This window comes from Pelodiscus sinensis, chromosome 1 (genome assembly GCF_052426305.1).
Source record: "Pelodiscus sinensis isolate ZL-2025 chromosome 1, ASM5242630v1, whole genome shotgun sequence".
Lineage (NCBI taxonomy): Eukaryota > Metazoa > Chordata > Testudines > Trionychidae > Pelodiscus > Pelodiscus sinensis.
This window is the reverse complement of record NC_143052.1, coordinates 135,699,326-135,721,465: the sequence shown is the minus strand read 5'-3', so window position 1 is coordinate 135,721,465 and position 22,140 is coordinate 135,699,326. Positions and strand designations below refer to the sequence as shown.

General features: G+C 54.4%; 1 protein-coding gene across 3 annotated transcripts in view; it reads left to right on the top strand.

Annotated features, from left to right (window-relative positions):
* The window catches only part of LOC102443957 (alpha-2-macroglobulin), a 63,840-nt gene extending 42,163 nt beyond the window's left edge, over positions 1-21,677 (top strand). The window contains exons 25-36 of one of the 3 annotated variants that reach the window (XM_075902349.2): positions 844-928; positions 1,973-2,129; positions 2,429-2,503; positions 3,868-4,033; positions 7,257-7,480; positions 8,476-8,694; positions 8,980-9,107; positions 13,986-14,076; positions 18,959-19,027; positions 19,416-19,518; positions 20,167-20,208; positions 21,509-21,677. In XM_075902349.2, the coding sequence (XP_075758464.2) occupies positions 844-928; positions 1,973-2,129; positions 2,429-2,503; positions 3,868-4,033; positions 7,257-7,480; positions 8,476-8,694; positions 8,980-9,107; positions 13,986-14,076; positions 18,959-19,027; positions 19,416-19,518; positions 20,167-20,208; positions 21,509-21,534 (1,385 nt within the window). In that variant the 3' untranslated portion in view covers positions 21,535-21,677. Of the gene's footprint in view, positions 1-843; positions 929-1,972; positions 2,130-2,428; positions 2,504-3,867; positions 4,034-7,256; positions 7,481-8,475; positions 8,695-8,979; positions 9,108-13,985; positions 14,077-18,958; positions 19,028-19,415; positions 19,519-20,166; positions 20,220-21,508 lie in introns of those variants that run through there. The other 2 variants (XM_089771775.1, XM_075902356.2) reach the window with 2 other exon arrangements.
* The last annotated feature ends 463 nt before the right edge of the window (positions 21,678-22,140 follow it).

Here is a 22,140-nt window from a genome sequence, read left to right as displayed (position 1 = left end):
CTTTTCTGCGCCACCCTTCATTTCATGAGGTTGCAGTCTTCAGAGATGGCCTTCCCATTTAGTTTAGCTGCTGCAAAGGAACCCTTAAACTCGCCATTGGTGGCTAGCAGAGGCACATCATAACCCTTTGCCTGAACCTTCATTTACTAGCTAATAGAAGACCAAGGTCTCTCTGCTGACAGATTGAGGCTGGTTGTAGGAATGGGAGGGCTGGCTGGCTCTTGTACTGTACATTGAACCTGCTTCTGCATCTCACACTTCATCCAAACCCAGCTTTGTACCAGTGTAACTATTTCAGTTACAAAGTAAGAAAGTAAATTAATAACAATAATTCCATCCGTACAACCCCTCGTGTGCAGGCAGTTCTACTCCCTTCCCTTCTTCTCACTTCCTCTTGCCAATGCCAATAGAACAAGCTCTCTTGATATTGGCATTTTTCTACTATCCTAACAACCTTGGGATTTGCAGCATTTTAACGGGCCGTCAAAAGGGCAGGGCAAGCAGAGTGCTCATGCTGGACGCGTCATAATCAAGGGTGCAAAGATGCATTAAGTAAAAATAATAAGCTGCGAAAGTAAACAGCATGATCCGTGCTAACCTCAGGTGGGGGGGGGCACATCATTAATCTTCTGCCCCGGGTGAAATATACGTAGTTACAGTGCTGATCACATCTGTGTAAACAGCGCGATGCATGCGAAACTCAGGTGGAGGGCGCAACTATACCTAGTTATAATGCTGAGCACAGGACATCTGTGTGCAGACGGAACTGACGATTCCCTTTTCCCAGCTGACCTCTACACTGGACTTCACTGCAGTAAAACGCACCTTCATTCTCCCTCTCAGGTTACCAGACACAGCTGAATTACAAACACTGGGACGGCTCCTACAGCACATTTGGGCCACGTTATGGGCAATCGGGAAACACCTGGTAGGATTTCAGTGCTGCTGAACTCTTCCCTCCTCTTGTAACCTGGAGCTTGCCCATTGTTAACAGGCGCTGATGCTGCAGGGGCGGGAGAGATGAGGAGATGGAGAGCTGAGGATGCCTGGGGAAGGGAGATCTCATGTAGTTCAGGTGCTGGAGGCCTGCCATTCCCAGCCCTCTGATTCCCTGTTCAAGTCAGGTTAGAGCGTTTGGGGGCTGCTCTAACTTGCTCCAGTTGCCCTCAGTTCCAGGAGGCCCGTACATAAGCTAGGTGCATCCACAACACAGCACACGCCAGCCACTTGTCCTCTGTGCCGGGCTATGTGGAGAAGGCATAAAAGTGCTGGCCAAAGAGTCCCCGGCTGGACAACTTGCTGGTAGTTTCAGCTCCCTTTGTGCTGTGGGAGTGGAGGGGGCAGGGCAGAGAATCCATCCCCAAGTCTGAGTGTGGATACTCGGCCTTTCCAAAATTACGTATTTGGACCCAAGCTGGACAGGTTAGGCCACCACAGCCCTCAGGCGAATGAGGAGCGGGTGACGGAGGGTGGAGCCATTGCAGCCCCTCGGTGCCTAGTGCCTGCTCTGCAGGGTGAACACACCGGCTCTGCAGGGAGTGGCAGCTCGGTACAGGTTGCTCTTCCCTCTGCCACTCCTGACTCCATTGCCCCGGTGCGGCGCTAGGAGGCGCTGGGCTTCAGAGGCCGAATAAGGGGCCTGCTCCTCTGAGTGCTGCCCCCAGTGCGGCGCTAGAAGAACGTGCAGGGCCAATGTCCTGGCCATTCCTGGTCACTGCAGAGTCTGAGGCTGCTCTTCCACTTTGTCCCCCCACTGCTGCCCTCGCCATTTGTAACCAGTGCAGGAAGCTGGTTCCCTTCCTGTCCTAAAATGGGCCGTAGGTCGGCAGGCGGCGGAGTGAGTGAATGGCTCCCTGCTCCAGGCCTCCAGCTCCTGCTGCATCCCCCCAGGCAGGTGCTGCCCGGGGCCCCCGACCCCGCCAGCGAGCACAGGGCATGGGAGGGGCTCTCACCACGGCTGATCTCTGTGCAGGCTGACGGCCTTCGTCCTCAAGTCCTTCGCGCAGGCCCGCTCCCACATCTTCATCGAGGAGAAGCACGTGCAGGACGCCCTGGCCTGGCTCGCTGGCAAACAGAAGGAAAACGGCTGCTTCCGCAGCTCGGGGACGCTGCTGAACAACGCCATCAAGGTGACGTACCCGCCCAGCTGGCTTCCAGTGGGCCTCGTGGGACCCACACAGGATGCCAGTGTCACAGGGATCCTGCAGCCCCGCATGGGCACAGCTCTGCCACTGCGGCACATGGAGCTGGGCAGGGGCCTTGGGAGTGGGGCGGATGGGATCTAGCTGGGGGAAGAGCAAGGGGAAGGGAGAAGAGGGCGGATACAGGGAAGGCACCTGCTTGTGGGAAGACCAGGGATGTCGAAGGCCCCAGGAAGGAGGAGCAGGGGAGAGGTTCAGGGCTAATGTCTCTCTCTGGTTCCCTGCAGGGCGGGGTGGATGATGAGGTTACGCTCTCGGCCTACATCACCATCGCGCTGCTGGAGATGCCTCTGCCCGTCACCGTACGTACCTATAACCCCGCCAGCCACGGCGCAGCAGGGGCCCCAACTCGGCAGCCTCCCACCCCGAGACAGAAGCCTTGAAACATGGGGCAATCCAGTCAGAAAAGACGTAACAGTGAGATCCAGACCTTGAGCTGGAGTTTCCCTGGAGCTTCCCTTCCCGGCCAGGACACTGGCTCTGTCTCGTCGCTAATCCTTTCATATCATCGTTGTTTAAAAGCTTTGGAGGCAGCGTTTGCTGGACCTTCTCTGGCAACCCAGCTTAGAGTTGTGCAGCTATTTAACCCTCGGGGAAATAACACTCCCGCCCTTGGCACTAGCCAGATGGGTCCCCGTCCAGGGCCGATTTCTGTTCTCCCGCAGTCAGGCCTCTTCCACACCCGCACGTGGCCCTGGATAAAGTTCTCTCGTCGGCGAGGAGCCAAAAGGCTATTTGGGGCAGCGAGTTCACACAGGGCCACTTGTGCCAGCGCGTCGTGTTCCTGTGGTATCAGGCACGTCGGCCGGGTGGTGCATGATCTAGGCATCCCAGGGCCCTCTGTGCCCCTTCCAGCTGCACTGCCTTGTGGGGACATGTAGTGCGTAGTTGTCCCTGTGCGCAGGGCTGGCCCGAGCCCTTTTGGCGCGCGTGCCGGGCCGTGAAGGCCCTGCAGCCGTGGGAGGAAGGGTGCTGCTGGCCAGTGCCACAGGGCCGGCGCTGCGGGAGCCAGGCGCACGGCTCCTGATGGCAGCTGTAAGGGACACCATGCGCCCCTTACAGCTGCCATCAGGCGCCCCTCATCGGTTGGCGCCCTGGGCAGCTGCCTGGCTCACCCATGCCTCCGGCCGGCCCAGCCTGTGCGTGTGGGAAATGTCCCCTCGGGATGAGGGGAAGGTAGCGAGAGGCAGGAGCCGCTGTGGCTCTGCTCCGTGTACTCACTGTATGAGAGCCAGACAGGTCTCCCATCATCAGGACCTTGGTTCAAAACTGCTACCAGTAGGGCTGCCGACGGGGGGACAAAACGGGCAGTTGCCTCAGGGCCCAGCGCTTCAAAGGGGTCTAGAGCGCCTGGCCACTGCTACTGCCATGGGGGCAGCAGCAACAGACAAAGCATTGGGCCTCTTAAATCGCCTCCAGGCTGCCTCTTCACACCCTCCCCTCGGCCCTGAGGGCTGGGCGACCCAGTGCCATGCCCAGGGCAGTGCTGAGGACTGGCTGCCCCCAGCCCCGCGCCTTCCACCCAAGGCCCGGCCCCTTCTGCACCGAAGCTGTCAGCCTCTGGCTACCAGACGGGGTCTCTCTGCTAAAGGGCAAGTTGCATTGGGGAAGCGCAGTGGGCGATCTCTCCCCGCCCCCTCTCAGCCCCCTCTTTCTCCCCTCACAGCACTCTGTGGTCCGCAATGCTCTCTTCTGCCTGGAGACAGCCATGGAGCAGGAAGGAACCCACGTGTACACCAGGGCACTGCTGGCCTACGCCTTCGCCCTGGCGGGGAAGGAGGAGAAGCGCAGGGCCCTGCTGGACTCGCTGGACAAGGAAGCAGTGAAAGAAGGTGAGACCTCCTGACAGGCCCTTCTCCTGACCCAGCCTGCGGGGCCTGCATCCCCACGTGGAAGGTGACCTGGGACTCAGACTCGCACAGAGGGGAAGCCACCGCAGGGCAGAGGCAGGAGGGACGAGGACCAGGCAGGTGGCTCTTATGTGACAGGATGAAACAAGATGGAGAGAGGGGCAGCCCAGGCTTAGTTCTGGCCTCACAACCTGTCGTACCCCGGCCTTTCACACTGGGTCATTGATGCCTCCTTCCTATCCCGCCTTTGGGGAAAGGGCAACTTTCCCTTTGCATCTGTCCCTTGCATTGGTGCTTTCCCTCGTCCTGCCTCCCTCCGCTTGCCCCCTCCCAGCCCCCCGCAGCTGGTTAGCATTTCCTGTTCCTTTCGCCCATGTTCCCCTTTGCTGCACCGTGTAACCGGCCTTCCTCTTCCTCTGCTCCCTTCCTCCGTCCCCCTCCGCAAACCTCACTCCTGCCTCCCGCACTGGGAGCTCCCAGGCCTTTCTTCCCGGCCGACACAGGATTCACGTGCCACTGTGGCGCCTCCTGCTGGCTGGCCTGGAAATTAGCTCTGCTGGCCAATGCACCCTCGTGAGGCGCCCTGTCGCTTTTACTGTCATTTCAGGCCCCGGGCCAGTCCCAGGACTGCAGCGTCCTTTTCAGTGACACTGCCCTCCAGCCGTGCCACGCGCTGCGCTCTCCCTTTCCGGGGAACCGGCAATCTCCCTCCAGCCACTTCCTCAGTGGCAACTGCCCACGGCAGCACAATTTCGCAGGGTCCCCCCCTTTGACATGGCACATGCGCGGTGGCACCACGGCGCATGTGCAGGGCTTCTTGAAACGCGGGGCCGGGAGCGACTGCCCCGCTTGCCCTGCCCTATATCCGCCCCTGCTGCCGGCCCCTGTCCCAGGGCCTCTTCCATGCGACTGCCGCACCCTCTTCTGCCCTTACCTCAGGGCCTTGCCCTGCAGGCCCTAGCAGCCAGCCAAGAGAGCTCTCCAGCTCCCCCAGTCCCTGCTTGCAGCACCGCTAGGTCCTAGCGCTCCAAACCTCTCTCCTCTCTGCTGCCTCCCGCACTAAAAGCTCCCCCATACTCCCTCCACGCCCACAAAATCTCAATGGTCCTGCTGCCTCACATCTGCCCCTCCCCCCCACACACACGCTGCAGCTGGCCCCAGGCACAAGCTAATGCCAAGCACATGCACTGTTGCCCCAGGACCCACTCACACACTCGGGCTCCTTCACTCCACCCCAAAGCCCCCTCCCCACATTCCCAGTTCTCCTCCCATCATTGCAGCCACCTGTCCCTCTGCAGGCTCCACAAACACATTTTCCCATCTCCAGCCCCCCGCCCAGAGGCCTCATGGGAGTTAGGCAACTCTCTGCTCTGCAAATGCAGGTATCGCCAGGCTGCCAAAGGCCACTCAGCACCCGAGTCGGGGGGTGGAATCCAGCAGCCGGTCGTGGCCAACCCAGTCACATTTCCCACCGGTGGCTCACTGAGGGTGCCCCAGCGCCTCGCCCTGCAAGCAGCAGAGTGTAGGCCCCGCCGTCCCTGTCTGTGCTGGCTGAGAGTCACGTTCACCAGCGTCATGCCTTTTGTTTTCTAACACGGAGCATTTCCCCGGCGTAGATGGACCCAAAGGCCTTGTCTGTGCACAAGCCGCGCTGTGCAGCTGTTCCCGTGCAGTTAAAGTGGTGTGACTCCCCCAGTGTGGACGCAGTGATAACCGTGTGCCAGTAGAACTGTTCCCCTGGAGCTTTCCCAGACAAGGCACCGCTCTGCGGGTATAACTGCGCCCAGACTGAAGGCACCGGCAGGAAAATCACGGCCCTAAGCAAAACAGGGGTAGTGGCACAAAATCTGTGTGTCCGCCAGTTCTCACAGGTGTCTCCCTCCCTCCCTCCCTCCCCACCCCCCAGAGGTGCCGATTCTCTCCCTCCCTGCCCCTTAACCCCCTCGCTGGAATCCCTCATCCGCGCTTTCTCCTTCCCTCTCCCTCCTCCCCAGCCCCTCCCTCTGCCCGCCCCTTTGGCTCCAGCCCCCCCTTCCCTGCTCTCCCCCTGCGCCTCAGGAGGGTTCTTGCTCCCCAGCCCTGTCATCCATTTTGGGGCGGAAGCAGCTGAGTGGCCTCGAGCTTCCTCCACCCCGGCGCAGGCTCTGCTGGCTACCGCAACCCAGGAAGGGCTGGGAGGAGCTCAGGAGGCAGCGGGCGAGGCAGCAGCTGCTTTGGTCCAAGGGGCATCACATGGAGAGAAGCCTCAAGGGGCCCATTTCAGGGCACTGGAGCTGCCTTACAGGTCCCCAGGCATAAGGGGCATCACCAGGGAGGAGAGAGCTGGGCCTGGGTCCCTTCCCCTAGGTCTGGCACCTGTGGGGACGCTTGGATGGCGGCTTTTTCCTCGTGCTGAACCAGTCCCATTAGGACAAAGGGGATTTAGAAACGTGAGCTGGGGCCAGGGCTGCGGGCACCTGACTTTGCAGCTACTCAGGTGTATTGCGGGGGGAAGGGTTCTCCCTGCAGCTCAGTGCTGTGCGTGAGCATATCCCGTCACCCTGGCCCAATGGCGCCCTTCCCACTGAGCAACAGCACAGCTCAGCCGGGTCCCCCCGGCTCAGCTCCGCTCCTCACTCCAGGCTCCGCTCCTCGCGCTGGACGCTCCTCCCTGGCCTGCTCCCTGCAGCAGGAGACGAAAGACGAGGAGAAGCCTGATGTTTGGACTGGCAAAGGGGGAAACGGATCATTGGGGCCTCCAAACAAGGTGCCCGTGTCCCGGGCAAACCCACGGAGGACTAGGGCTGGGCTGGAACAGAAGGGTGCACAGGGCCCTCGCCCAGCTGAATGGAGTGTGACCGTCACTGCCTCCCTCATCCTCCTTTTGCCCCTTGAGGCTGGGACCACTGAGCGACCTCCCATCTTTTGGGTCAGTGAGTGCAAGAGAGGCTGCTCCTGTCTGTTTCTGGGCTGTCCCTGCATAAGATAAAGGGGATGTGGGCCCAGAGGTGGCAGCCTGATTAGTCACTGAGTGTTTGTGTAAATCCACCAAACCAGCAAGGGGCTACTTAACCCCTTTCCCTCTCACACCAGTGTGCCAGAGGCGCTTGGGGGACTCTGTCCTCCCACCTGCACCAGCAGAAGATCAATAACCCCTTTAGAAATGACACTTACCCAGCCTCTGTTTCCTTCTCCCCCTGCCTCCCTCTCCCTTCTCCCGCTGCAGACGGCTCCGTTCACTGGCAGAGGCCTGGGAAGCAGCCCGAGGCCGATCTCCCCTTCTATCACCCCCGGGCTCCCTCTGCTGAGGTGGAGATGACGTCCTACGTGCTCCTGGCTTACCTCACCGTGCTTCCGGAACTGTCCCGGGATGACCTGTCGTCGGCAGCTCAAATCACAAAGTGGATCAGCAAACAGCAGAATCCCAACGGGGGCTTTTCCTCCACCCAGGTGAGCCGTTCCCCTCCCCAGCCCAGGCACCAAGGGCAAGGGTGGGAGGCGGACAGGACAGGGCAGGAGACAGACAAGTGACCCGGGAGGAGGGAAAGGCAGCCCTGCAGAAAGGGTGAGCGTGCAGTCTCCTCACCATATGGGTTAAATCATGGGATAGTTATAGCATGGAGCACAGTTCCATCTGATCCCCACAGGCACAAAGAGCTAATGAAGCTAGAAACAGGATGAATGTTGCTCCTATATATGGATGACAAATGAGTCACCTTGAGCCCCGCAAGTGCAATGCCATTCCCAGCTCCCCAGCACTGACCCCATCCAGACCAGCCAATCCAGCTCAGGAGCTGAGGTTCCCTCAGAGAAGCAGCAGCAGCCAGGCACTGCTGGACATGCCTGGTGGGAGAGAGGATAGAACCATCCCGAGTGACACTGAACAGCAGGTGCCAGCTTCCCGTATGAGCTGGTCCAGGCCATGCTAATGTTCTGAGGCAAGGACTTCTGGGAGTTACCTCTCTATGCTATCTTGGTTAGGTTGATACCCCAAGGGCTGTAAGACTTTCTCAAACTCCATTGCCAAGCCTCCTGCCTGTCTCGCCATGGTCCTTTCTGAGCCACAGGCAGCTCTATTCCACTTGGGCTGTCTGCAGCATGTCTTCAAGGGAGAGAGGGTGGCGTCTTCTCCCAGCTCTTGTCAATGAAGCATCAGGGATACCAGGTCCCTAGGGTTCCCTAAGGTATTTAGACATCTGGCAGCTTTCAATAGACGATAGGTGCCTAAATATCTTGGAGGATTGGGGCCAAAGTGACTGAGGAGCATAGTGTGTGCTGGTGAAGGGGGAGAATGGGTAGAAATGGGATAGCCAACCTTTCTGTCTCCCTTCTACACCTCAGCAAGGCACTGCTGTATGGGAGGATTTGGAGGGATGGAAACTCCAGGCCCATGGGAATGGCTAATTCATCTCCTTGGGCACCTGGGCCCATCTCTTCTCTGGCAGGACACGGTGGTGGCACTCCAGGCCTTGTCCAAATATGGAGCCTCGACCTACGCCAAGAGTGGAGGAGCCTCCACAGTGACCCTGCAATCCACAGGGAACTTCCAGACCCACTTCCAGGTGGATCACACCAACCGTCTTCTGCTCCAGCGTGTGGCATTGCCAGAAGTGCCAGGGGACTACAGCATGGGGGTGACAGGAGAAGGGTGTGTCTACATGCAGGTGAGGGGCCCTGGGGCGGGGGAGAGGCTGCTGCTGAGGGGAGCCCATCTCATACCATGGAGAGGGCAGGGTGGGGTGGTTTGGGGAGGAGAGAGGAAGGGAGGGGAGGGAAGCAAAAGAGAGGAAGAGGTGAGGGACAGGAGAAAATGAGGAAGAAAGAGACTGGACAGAGAGAGTTGGGGACTGGGGAGAGAGAGAAAGGGGATAAAGAAAGAATGGAACTGAGCTGAGTGAAGGAGACAGAGGAGAAGAGATGGATACACAGAACTGTGCATTCTCTTTCAGACCAGCCTCAGGTACAATGTGCTCCCCAAGCCGGACGAGGCGCCATTCGCACTGGAAGTGCACACGGTCCCCCAGACGTGTGACAGCCCCAGGGCCCACAAGACTTTTGACATCGCCATAAACATCAGGTAACTCTCCTTGCAGGGCCAGGCCTTCCAGAGCAGCTGTAGGGCTGGAGAAGAGCTGCTCCTGGAGTCCCCAGAAATGAGGGGAGCCACCAAAAAAAGTATTTTTCTAACAACGAAAACTGGGGGTTTTTTTTACTTTAAATTGTGATAATTTGTAATCGCAATTGCTCTTTTCAGTGACTGATTTTTGTATTTCTATGTTACCAGCTCTTTACACTCCTACCCCTAAATTAGTAGAAATATTGTCTTGTGCTTTTTTCTTTGAGGCTGGAAACCACAAGTCAGCACATGCATAATAGCCTTTGTGTGAGAGCAACACTAACTCAGATACAAGACAGGCAGGCCAGTCCCTGTCCTATATCTGCAGCCGCCACCACCATCCCACAGAGCAAACTGTCCCCAGTCACAGGAGCTGAATACTTTGACCCGGCCATTTTTCTTCTTCAGAATTTGCAAATGGAGTTCAGTTCGACTTGTCTTCCAATATCACTTGGGTGATTTTACAAAGCCCACCCTTAGATGGCCAAATATGGCTTAGGAGGTTTAAGGACATGTCTATGCTTAACATGCTTCAAGGTGCAACTGCTCCGCTGTAGCACATTAATGAAGACACTCCATGTCAATGGTAAATAGCTTTCCTCTTGACATAGTTAATCCACCTCCCTGATAGGTGTAGCTATATTGACGGAAGTAGCTAACCTGTCGACACTGCACTGTCTATAGAGGGGTTAGGCTGGTATAACTACAGTTTGTGGTGTAGATTTTCATACCCCTTAACAACAAAGTTAGAAGGTAAGAACATAACAGCCATGCTGGGTAAAATAAATAATCCATTCAGTCCAATATTTTGTCTTCTGGTAGTGGCCAATGCCAGGTGCTTCAGAGAAAATGAACCCAGCAGGTAATACAGGTGACCTGCCCATACCCAGATTCTGTCAAACAAAGGGTAGTGACATCATCCCTATCCATGCAGGCTAATAGCCAAGGCTCGCCAAGCCAGTCTCGCCAGCTGCGCGCTACCACGTGCTGCGCATGCGCCACAGGCGAGTAGATTATGTTAATTGTCGAGCCCTGCTCATAGCCATTGATGGCCCATGAATTTATCTAGGTCTGTTTTGAACCCTCTTAAAGTCTTGGCCTTCCCAACATCTCTGACAAGGAGTTCCACACGTTCACTGTGTGTTGTGGGAAGAAATACTTCTTTTGTTTCTTTGAAACTTTGTTCTTGTATTATGGGAACAAGTAAATAACTTTTCCCTATTTACTTTCTCCACACCAATCATGATTTTATAGACCTCTATCATATCCCCCATTAGTTTTCCAAGCTGAAAAGTCCCCATCTTATTAATTTCTCCTCATATGGAAGCTGTTTTATGCCCGTTCTGATGCCCTTTTCTACACTTTTTCTAAATCCAATATCTGTTTTGAGATGGGATGATCACTTCAGTATGCACTATCAAGACGTAGGCATATTGGATGGATTTATATAGAGGCAATATAAATATTTCTCTTATTATTTATGAGTCCCTACAGTCTGCCAGCTGCTGTTGCACATTCAGTGGAGTTACAGTGATATAAGGTCAGTAGAGTAGACCAGACATATCTTTCAGCTCCTTTTGGTTTGAAAGTTTATTTAAAAAAAACCCTCACAATTGCTACTGAGATAACTTTCCAGTGCTAGCACTAAACCAGTTTGGATCTGAAGTGACAGAGATTTTACACCAACACTGGAAAAAATGTTAATGGATAAAATTTTGGGCCCTGATGCTGCAAACACTTGTGCACATGCTCAGCTTTCCCCATCTGTGAGTGGAGCTAGGTACTGTAAGCAGAAAGGTTTGCAAATTCAGAAGAGAATCCAGTAGGTTAACCCCTTTTGTTAGGTCCAGGGAGCATTGCCTTACTAGTTCCAGTGCTGGGTTGGTTTTAGGTCAGCTTTTAACTTGTCCCAATTTGAGAAATACTGTTCACTTGCTTATTTTAAACCACATGACAATGTATTCATTCATCCACAGCCATATTAATGTACAACCAGTAATTCAACAGTCCAATGTAGACACAGCCAATTGTGTGTCCTGCCAGCAGCATCACAGACTAGAGTTAAGCTAAGCCATTAGATCAAAGAAAAATGCAAACTGCTAAGATGCTCATACATTTACTTATGATCTCAATTCTCAGTAACATATTGATCACAGTTCCAAGGATGTGCTTATCTTTAAGGCTCTTTTAAGAGTATGGCTATTACTCTTCAACGGGATTGGTCCAAAGGAATAAGTTTTGAATATTACAAGCAGTTGCTTAAAACAATTCTTTTTCAAATTCTCTTAGGGCAGTGGTCCCCAATGTGGTGCCCGCGGGCGCCATGGCACCCGCCGGGGCATTTATGTGCACCTGCCTAGTGCCGCCCTCGGGAGTGCGCGGCCCCTGCCCCCGGCACCCAACGCATGCATGGGTGGCCCTGCCCCAGGCGTGTGGCTCCACACCCGGGCAGCCCGGCAGCCCTGCGCAGAGCCCGCCACCCAAAAAGGTTGGGGAACACTGTCTTAGAGCAATTTGCTTGAACGTATAAGAGTTAAAATCTAAAATGTGGTTGTATAATGCCTCACTAGAGTGTCTAGATTCAGCAACATAACCTTCAGTTATTTATATTAAATAATAGAAGAAGTACAGTCTCTGAAATGTAATCTCTCCCATTCTTCTTATCCTCTTAACTCTGGAATAGGGGAGAGGCTTTCCCCACAGCTGATGCAATGGTTGGTTGTACTTAGGGTCCTGCAGCTTCTTATGTTGGATTCAGTCCACTCTCCTGAGCACATGGTCACTTCAGACTTAGCTTTAGGGCTCATAAGAGGTGGGCCAGCAGCATCTTATTCCTATTGGACACATGCCCAGTGAATGCATAAATTTTAAATTGTTTCAATTTGCTTGCTGCTTCCATTGGTATTTCATTTCTAGCCCCCAGTATTAATTTGGATCCCCCCTTAAGTAATTTCTATCATTATCACAAAGTTATACCCGGTTTTATAGCTTTTAACATTTCTTCTTTCATGTGACAGACAATTCCTATTAATGTTAGACCACAACAATAATTTACAATGAAAACCAACAAAATCCCTTATATTCTTCTAAATTTGGAGGGACATTCTCCACACGTTCTTATATTATACATAAACATTTCATGTTATGCGTTAAAACAAGAGATTTTCCACATACAGCATATTTGACATTAATCACGACTCAAAATTGTCAACTAGGCTCAGATGAAATCATTTCATCAAAAATTAATACATCTCCGTGCAGAGTACAAAAAGGAGATATACTTTATCATCCTTATAAATGGTGAAGAGAAGGTAGTTTGGTCATAAGAAGATAAGAACAGCCATACAGGGCCAGACCAATGTCCATCTAGCGCTGTATCCGGTCTTCCAACGCTGGCTGTTGCCAGATGCATCTGTCATCCAGCTCCACTTTCTGAGAGTCAGAGGTTTAGGACACTTAGAGCATGATGTTGCATATTTGACCATCTTCACTAATAGCCACTGGTAAATCTATCGTCCATGAGTTTATAGATTTTTTTTTAACTTTTGGCTTCTGCAATATTTCCTGGCAATGTATCCCACATATTGGTAGTGCATTATTTGAAGTACTTCCTCAAGTTTGTTTAAAACTTGCTGCCCATTAATTTCATTTAATCCTTTTTCATTCTCTCCACACCGTTCATGATCTTATAGACCTCTGTCATGTCCCTAGAGGTAGAACCCAAGGGTATGTCTAGACTGCACCCCTCTGTCGGCAGAGGGATGCAGATTAGTCAGGTCGACAGTGCAAATGAGGCAGGGATTTAAATATCCCATGCCTAATTTGCATAAAAATGGCCACTGCATTTTGCTGACTCAGCACTTTGTCGGCAAAAAGCGGCAGTCTAGAGGGGGATCTGTTGAGAAAGAAAGCCTTTTTTGACAGATCCCTTATGCCTTCTGCAAGGAGGTTTACAGGATCTGTTGAAAAAGGCTTTCTTTCTCAACAGATCCCCCTCTAGACTGCCGCTTTGTGCTGACAAAGTGCTGAGTCGGCAAAACGCAGTGGCCATTTTTATGCAAATTAGGCATGGGATATTTAAATCCCTGCCTCATTTGCAATGTCGACCTGCCTAATCTGCATCCCTCTGCCGACAGAGGGATGCAGTCTAGACATATCCCAAGAGTCCTGACAGCATCTCCCTGTCTCTCCTTGCACAGTTAGTAACAAAGTAAGAATATATATTAAAATGTTAAGAATAACATTTAAGTGACTTGCCACAAGCTATCAGAACATTCTAATATTAGAGCTGCATGGTTCTAATGTTTATTTCATTTTCTTTCTTTTCTATACGGATTAGATACAGTGCTCTTGTCAGCTAATTGCTAAATTGCAAAAAAACCTACAATTTTCCAGTGCCTTGGTAGCCCTAGAAAGAGGTGATGTATGTGTATGGGGGGAGGGTGAATGGGATCATTCTCCTCCTCCCTCTCCCAATTTGCTGCTTGGCTGGTACTGAGCATGCTCAGTAACACTGCTGAAGTTGCTGTCCTCAATCTGCCCCCCCTTGCTCTCACTCTCTTCCCCCCATTACAGTTTGCCCCCCCCCCCCACCACCAGAATCTGAAACGGCACCGCTGGCTGCAAGGCAGGACTGAGAAGCACTGGCAGGGCTGTGGGGATCCCAGGGAGGGAATCGCAGGAGGATTGAACTGCAGTGCAAGAACTAAAGGTAGTGGCAAAGCAGGGAGCCAGGTACCAGGACTGGAGTAGCAGTAGCCAGGCAGAAAGGGGGGTTCTGCAGGCAGCTTTGTGCTGAGCTGTATTAAACCTTGTTTTGTATCCTGCTTGGTCTCCCAGCTACACAGGGAAACGTCCCATCTCCAACATGGTCATCGTCGACGTTAAGATGCTGTCAGGATTCATCCCTGTGAAGCCTTCAGTGAAGAAGGTAACATCCCATTCTGTGTATGGGCCCCTGCACCTCAGGGTCCCTTGCCTGCAATCAGCTCCAAACCCCAGTCCTTCATTTTACTGGTCCCTCCGTACTCCCTTCATCAGCATCAGCCTTCTCCCCCTCCCCTGGCCACCTTGTCTCCCATCTCTCTCATCCCCTCTCTTCTTCCAGCCCTCCCCGATGCCCCACTCGTCCCCTGCCCCATCCCATCCCCCTGAGCTCCCCCTCAGTAATCTCTTGTTATGCACAGAGCGGGCGAACCTGCCTGGAGACACCTCACATTCTCCCCTGCAGGGGGCAGCGCTCCTGTAAGGGGAGGTAAGGCTGAGTTCTCGGGGTGCTGGGCAGAGCAAGGAGCCCCCACCTCCCTGCACCCCTCTCCCCCCTGCAACTCCCTAGCCCATCCCAGGTCCTGCGTCTCCTCAGAGAGGCCCAGACGCTGGCCGGTGACCCTTCCAGGACCCTGAGGTGGGATCCTAGCAGATTAATGAGGCCTGAGGAGTAGAGAGCCCCATCCGCACTCACAGCATCAGCCCTCCCCTCTGGGGACAGGTCAGACATGAGCTGATTCTGCACTTGATAGAATCCCAGCTCCAGAGGTCTCAAATTAGGACACATCCCCTCTCAGTCCATGCAGTTTGTGTTGCCTTAGTACAGATTAGCCTCTGCCCTTAAAGCACCAGTGAAGAATCACAGAGCTCCAGGATTGGGAGGGACTTGAAGGGCCCTCTGTGCAGAAGCAGGACCATGTAAACCAGCTGGTGTTTGTCTAACCTGTCCTTAAAAACCTCCAGTGCTGGGACTTCCACAGCCTCCCTCAGAAGCCTGTCCCAGTGCACTGGGAGAAGAATTGCTCACCAGGCTCTTTACAACTGCCCTTAACAGTGCTCAGATCTGTTCTCAGATCCCACCTCAATCATCCTTTCTCAAGAATAAACACGCCCACTATTTATTTTTCCTACCAGGTCTTCTAAGCCTTTTACCCCTTTTGTTGCTGTTCTCTAGACTCGCTCCAGTTTCTCCACAGTTTTGCTAATGTGCGGAGCCTGGAAATGGACACAGTAGCCCAAATGAGGCCTCACCAAAGCCAAGCAGAGTTGTACAATCCCATACCATGTCTTAAATATGACACTCCTGGTAATACACCCCAGAATGAGTGTCATATTTTTTGGAAGTGCATCACTATCTATTCTATCTATTAGTCCTTTGGGCTCCTAATGGAGCATAGGGCCTCCACAATCATTCTCCATCTCTTGCAATCCTTAGCGATAGTCTTGATTTGATCCCATGTTAAGCCAGCTGCTTTTACTTCATCCAGGAAGCTACGTCACCATGTTTATTTGGGACGTCCCCTTTTCCTCTTTCCCTTTGGAATCCATTCTAACGCTTGTTTTCATTTGGCACTCTATTGTACCACTTTAGCTGGAGAATGTGTCTAAGACATTTATTGACAAATGTCCTAGATGGAGAGTTTGTACGCTTGCATTTTTTTTGCCACTTGTGCACATCTCTCTTTTTCTCTCAGCGTTCTTGCATTCCACATGCCAATCATCACGTGTTTCTTATGTGAAAGCAGATTACTCTCCAGGGGCATCTGGGATCGACTAAGGGTCATTGGCACGACAGCATCCTTCCGGGTTTGACTGTTGTACATCATAAGCCTCCACTGAGGAAGCCCTTGGAATTCCCTGGACTGAGATGGTTTTGATTTTGAATGATGTAGAGGTTTCTGTAACGTAATATATTTTTTTATGGGGATGAGTTGTTAGCCCATCACCCAACCCCCAACCTGGAGGATCAGGGAATCACTTTTTGTCTGGTCTCTATCCATCAACCTGTCCAGCCTGGCCCTACTAGGAGCAGTAAGATCCCGCCGGCATAGCTCTGAAGGTCCCTGAGATAAGCAAGCCCCCCACCACATCAAGGTAGAGATCCCATGAGAGGGGGGTGCATCACACTGTTAAGGAATATGAAATGTATGATTTTCTTTAACTCCCTGATCCTTTTCGGCGGTATTGCCACCTCCCCACATCCCCCCATTGTGCAGTCATGCATCGTGTCTTCTTTCCCAAGTGTAATACTGTGCACTTATCTGCATTGAACTTCATCTTGTTGCTTTCAGGCCAATTCTCTAATCTGGAAGGTTGTTTTGAGTTCTGACCCTATCCAAACTGCTTACAGATCTCCCCGCTTGGTGTCATCCACTGATTTTATAAGTACACTCTGCACTCCACTATTCATGTGAAATGATCATATTGAATAGTCCCAGACCCAGGACTAACGACTGCATACCCCCTTTAGATATACCCACCTGGTGTAACCGCAAACATCTGTGAATATGGTCTTTCCATGACTTCTGCCTCCACCTTACAGTAATTCCATCTAGACCACATTTCCCTGACTTTTCTGATGAGAATGTCATGTGGGACTGTGTCAGAGGCGTTATACAAGTCAAGATATATGTTGACTGCTGCTTCCCCAGTAATCCTCCCAGAGAAGAACATGAGGTTGGTCTGGAATGATTTGTTCTCCTTCAAGTCTTTGCTCATGTCCATTCCACTTAGGTGTGCACATGCTACATGCTCGGATTACTGGATTATCGGGCCAACAGGGGAGCCCCCTGGAGTGGCGCCTCTATATGGGTGCATATATACCCCTACTGGCCGCCCATGAAGGTTGTTGGAGCCCCTTCTCCCTTGTTTGTAAGCATGCTCTCATAAGTCTTCAGAGTTAGTTAGCACCTACTTGAATCCCTTTGTTCTTCTCCTGCTAAGTATCTGTTTAGATAGGGTTAGATAAGTTGCTTGGGTTTTGGCTCCGCTGTTGCTTCCCCTTCCCTCCCAGGCCACAGCGCACGCCAAGGCCTCACAGCTTTAAGCCCTGTGCTGCCTGTTCCAAGCATGCCCTGTGGCAACCCACACCATTTGTTCCTGAAGTGTCTGGGTAAGGCCCAAGTCCCAGCTAACTGCAGAATCTACCCTGGACCCAGCGCGACATATTTGTGCTTGAAGATGGAGGGCGGCTGATGGAGTCAGCGCTTTGCCTGGCACCGTCAGCGGACATGGCATTGGAGTCCCACAGCACACTGCCCTGGTGCAGGAGGCACCAGGGTCTTCAGGAGCCCTGTCGGTATTGAGGCGCACTGGTTCTGCGCAAGAAGAGAAGGGCAGGTCTCTTCCTCAGCATGCGCCTGCAGTGCACCCCCAGTCGGAGAACCCTGTCGCACCCATGCCGGCCATGAAGTCTGCTGCTCCTGGCCAGTTGAGTGTGACTAAGAGCCGCAGTGCAGTGTAGGAGCCGGTTCCGGTCAAAAGTCCCTCCATTCTAGGCATGTTTGAGGCAGTGTGGGAATTGATCGAGCTGACTGCTGATTCGTCCTTGTCCCTTCCAGAGTGCTGCAGCCGGCCTCGGGCCCATGCCTCATCATCGGCTCCAAACCCAGGCAGGCCCACACTGCCCTCGGCCCCGGTGTCTTGTGCAGTGCTGCATTCCCCAGCGCTCACTTCTGCACCGACACCGATGGGTCCTTGAGTACTGGTAGTCCTGCTATTGCAGGGATACAGGAGAGTTCGACATCTAGCACGCTCACCCCGGCAGCCCATTACATGGCAGCAGGGCACCTGATGTCCCCACTGCCAGTGGAGCACCCGGGCAAGCCAGCGTCCGTGGTTTGGCATGTGGAGAGGCACCGATTCCCCAGGTCCAGCCTTAGCCCCACCCTGGCTGGAGTCCAATTACTCGATGGATTCTGACGCAGAGTTGGTGTGGTCCAGAGCATCGCTGTCTCATTCCTGCTCCCAGTGCAACTCGGACTCCCAATGCCGATGCAGGTCCTGGAGCCAGTCTCACTCCCAGCACCACGAGCACCGTGATAGTGTCTCAGGCCAATCGCAGACCTGGCATCTGCAGTGACAGCACCTGGCCCAGTGGCAGTTTTAGACCCCATGGGTGTACCATGGTGCACAGTTTTCTTAGGGGGTTGGATAGGGTCTACCCCCGGGTGCATGAGCCTCTTGGGACCTAAATCTGGTTCTCACATGAGTCATAGGTCCCCCCCCCCCCCCGCTTTGAGCTGTTGGCAACATGATTCCTTCTGCTTCTTTCCTGGAAGGTGTCCTTCCTGGTGGCCATTACTTTGGCCAGGCGAATGTCGGAACTGAGAGCACTATGGGTGGACCCTCATTTATGGTTTTAGCCTTGGTGTCACCGAAGTGGAATGCACATGAGCAAGCATTCAAAGAAGAAAAAATGGTTATTTACTTTTGTAGCTGTTGTTCTTCGAGGTGTGTTGCTCACGCCCATTCCACATCCCACCCGCCTCCCCTGCTTCAGAGCGTTCCAGCAAGAAGGAACTGAGGAGATGAAGGGTGCAGCAGGGATATAAATGTGCTGAGATAACAGCGCCACTCCAGAGGGCTCCCCTGCTGGCTGGACGGGTACTGCTGGCTAAGGGAAAACTCTCCAACAATCAGAGCACATGGCGCATGCATACCTAAGTGGAATGGACATGAGCAATCAATTGAAGAACAACAGTTATGAAAGTAAGTACCTGTTTTTTCTTGACAAATACATGCTGATTGCATCTTGTAACCCTGTTACATTCTAGGTCCTCACAGGTAGACAGTTTTATAATTTCTGCTCTTTCCAAGTCTGAATGTTAACCTGACTAGTCTCTGAATTCCTGAGTCATCTTGGTTCCCCATTATAAAGATAGTTGCTGTGTTTACCCAATCCATGGGGGACAACACCCATCCTTCAGAGGACCTCAAAGTTACTTGCAAACAATTCTGAGATTACTTCAGCATTCCATTCAGCATCTTGGGTGGTCCAAAGGGGGATCAGTAACATCCTTCTTCTCTCCCTTGGCCCCTGGCAGCTGGAAGGAAAGCACCATATCCACCGCACAGAACTGAGCGCCAACCACGTGCTGCTGTACATGGAGCAGGTGAGCAGCCACCCAGGGCTGGAATGGGGTGGGAAGAGTCACCCCCGACAAACCTTTGATAGAGGCACCAAAGGGGGGGGAACGGCCAGGCCATGGATTAACAAACCCAAGTGGTCCCCGCATCTGCTGCTGCCCCACCATCCCTCAGCATTTCTGTGCTGCACTTCCTGCAACTTCCCCCAACATAAAGAGCCAGGGCCCTGTTCTCCCCCCAGCCCTGGGTTCTTCCTCCTCTCTCAGGTCAATCCCTGCCAGGCCCTGCAGCTTGGCGGGAGGGGTGGGGAAGGGGCAGGCTGGACTTGCAGGGTAAGGGATGGAGAGATGGAGAAGAGAGGGGAGAGGTGCCTAAGAGTTGACTTTGAGCCTCATCTGTTTCTCCCCACCTCAGGTGAGCAACGTGACTCAGAGCTTCTCCTTCGCAGTGGAGCAGGACTTCCCTGTGCAGAGTCTGAAGCCGGCGCTGGTGAAAGTCTACGATTACTACGAGACGGGTGTGTGGGGGCAGGGCTGGGGGGACGTCAGCCCCATGGGCTGGTCACAGGGAGGGAACAGTCACTTTCAGTACCACACTCAGCCTGCTGGCATATGGGTCAGAGCATCTCCCCTCTCCCCAGTGAGCATGTGGGGCGCACAGGGATTATGGGCAAGGGCGCATCCTCCTCTGGCCTCATGCTCGCACCCTGGCAGTGGGCGAGGTCCCAGAGCCCTCCCGCACAGCACAGAGAAGGTGCCAGCCCAGGTACATGAGAGCCAAAGGGAACTGGGAGGATGCCGGGTTCAGATCCTGCCCTGGGCTCCCAGCTCTGCGTGTGACCTGAGGCAGGCACACTTGCTCCTCAGCCTCCCCAGGTAGGAAAGCGGGTGACAAACCAGAGCCTGCTGGCAGCCCTGCTGGCGTGCGTCAGACAAGCCCTGCGAAGGGCCAGGGGACACCTGGCACAGACCTGCTGGAGATGCTGCTGCGCTGCAGCCTTCCTCCCACGGAGCCCAGCTGAGGCTCGCCCAGTGCCTCGGAGACAGGGCCCCTCCCCTGAGATCTCCGGTGCGGTGCCAGCTCTCTGCCGCAGGGCTGGGGGCGAGCGAGGAGCCCTGGCTGGGTCTCAGCCCTGACCACATCTCCCGTTCCTTGTGTCTTCCAGATGAATTTGCCATCGCGGAGTACGGCGCCCCCTGCAGCAAAGGTAGCGCATGAAGCGCCGTTTCCTCCCTTGTGCTGCTCATCTCCAGGCAGCGCGGCCCCGTGCAGCCGGAGCCGGCAGCTTCCCCCTCAGCCCCCGCTTGACACACCTGCCTTCTTCCCCACTGGAGCTGCCCTGGAGCCGCGTCATTGCGGTGCTTTGAGAGAGGCTCTTCCCAGGCCGGGCGAGGGCTCCAGCCCAGGCAGAGCTGGCAGGTCCCTGCCATCGCACGGGGCTGCTGCTTTGTGGCGTTTTCAGGGACAGGCTGCCTGGTCGGATCGAATAGGAACCTGAGGCCACAGCCTGCCCTAAAAGCTTCGATCCTTCCCCCTTCCCCAGCAGCTGGGGCTGAGCTGCCTGCTGCTGGCACAGACCAGAGGCGCAAGAGAGGGAGAGTCAGGGAGCAAATGGAAGAACCAAAGGGTGGGAGAGCGAGAGGGGAGGGTCGGGAGAGTCCCCCCCAGCAGGACTCAGCAGGGGCTCCCCAAGGCCATTTTTGGGTCGGGGACCATTGACCCACAGAAAAATCAGTCAGGGGCTGCACACAGGTAAGAACCCCCCCCCCCCACCAGCATGAGCTCCCCAATGGTGGGGGGAGCCCTGAGTCTCAGGGGCCAGATCCAGGCAAGCCGAGAGCTACTTCTGTCTCCTGGGCCTTCGGTTCCCCACCCCTGGTCTGAGCCTTTCCCAGCCCTTGTTCTGCAGGTCTGAGGGCCCAGGGAAGGCTCTCAGCATGCAGCGCTTGCTCTGGGCTCTGTTCCCCTGGTGCTGACGCAAAGGCAACTGCTCAGTCCCAATGCTGGGAGCCCCCTTCACTCCCCTGGGCACTGCTGGTTCTTGGATAAGGTGGTTCGATCCATCCCGCGCTGGGTCCCACTGGAACAAAGGGGCGAGACGAGCCAGCACTTCGCTCCCAAAGCAAGGGTCGGAGCTGAGCCTCAGCATGTCTATGGCACCCAGCGTCCAAGGGCCCCACGTCCCTCTCAGCTGGGTGTCTCCCAGCCACGTGGCCGCTCTGCAGAGTCGGGCACAGCAGGGAGTGGTTCCCGCTACCCCCTAGGCTCACACAGCCCGCGCTGGATCCTGTGCTGCCTCTCCCCAGGTGGGAACACTCCGTGAGGGAGCCCTGCCCCTGAGGGGAGAGGTCAGGGCCATGGGATCTCTGGCCTGCAGCTCTGGCAGCACCGGGCTCCGTTCCTGGCCCTGGGTGTGGTGCTGGCACTGTGCCCAGCCTGGGGGAGGAGCAGCAATTCTCCTCTCTAGCCCCTCTCCCCCATCCGCTCCCTCTCCTTTTCCCTCACAGCGGGAGTCGAGCAGAGCAACGTGTGAGGGATGGAGCCGTGTTCCGAGCCTCTGGCATCCCCCCGGCTTGTGCCCTGCGCAGGCTGAGGTGGTTGGATGGGTCGACAGAGAGGAAACAGCAGCCAGGAAAGGGAAACGAGCCTCACAAATAAATGAATTTATCAACCTGACCCATGGCTCCTGGCCTGTCTGTCCCCACTCCCCTCATCCCTGTTCAGCCCCAGATCACAGCCTTACACACAGGACCTCTCAGGCCAACCCACACGTGTCCGTTCAGCGAGGGCTCTGCCCTGCAGCGCAGTTGGGGGAAATATCTGCTCCTCACCATTGTGTCTGGTAGCCTGCGTCATTTCCAGAGCAGCTCCCCGAGTGCGGGGTTGTTCCTCGCTTGTCACAAGGACTGGGGGAGAGTAGATGTGCTCTGCCCGGGCGGGATGGAAACAGAAATACTCAGCTTGTGCCAGGAGCCTGGTGCTGCTAACATGGCTCAAGTGGTGAAGGCTGAGGGCTTGGAAAGTTCCATCCCTGCTGCTTCCATGAAGTGCCAACTGCCCGCAGTGTGTATCATTGTAACAAGTGGTTTCTCCTGGGACTGACCGGCATGTTCTAGGGATTTATATACTACTTGCCTTA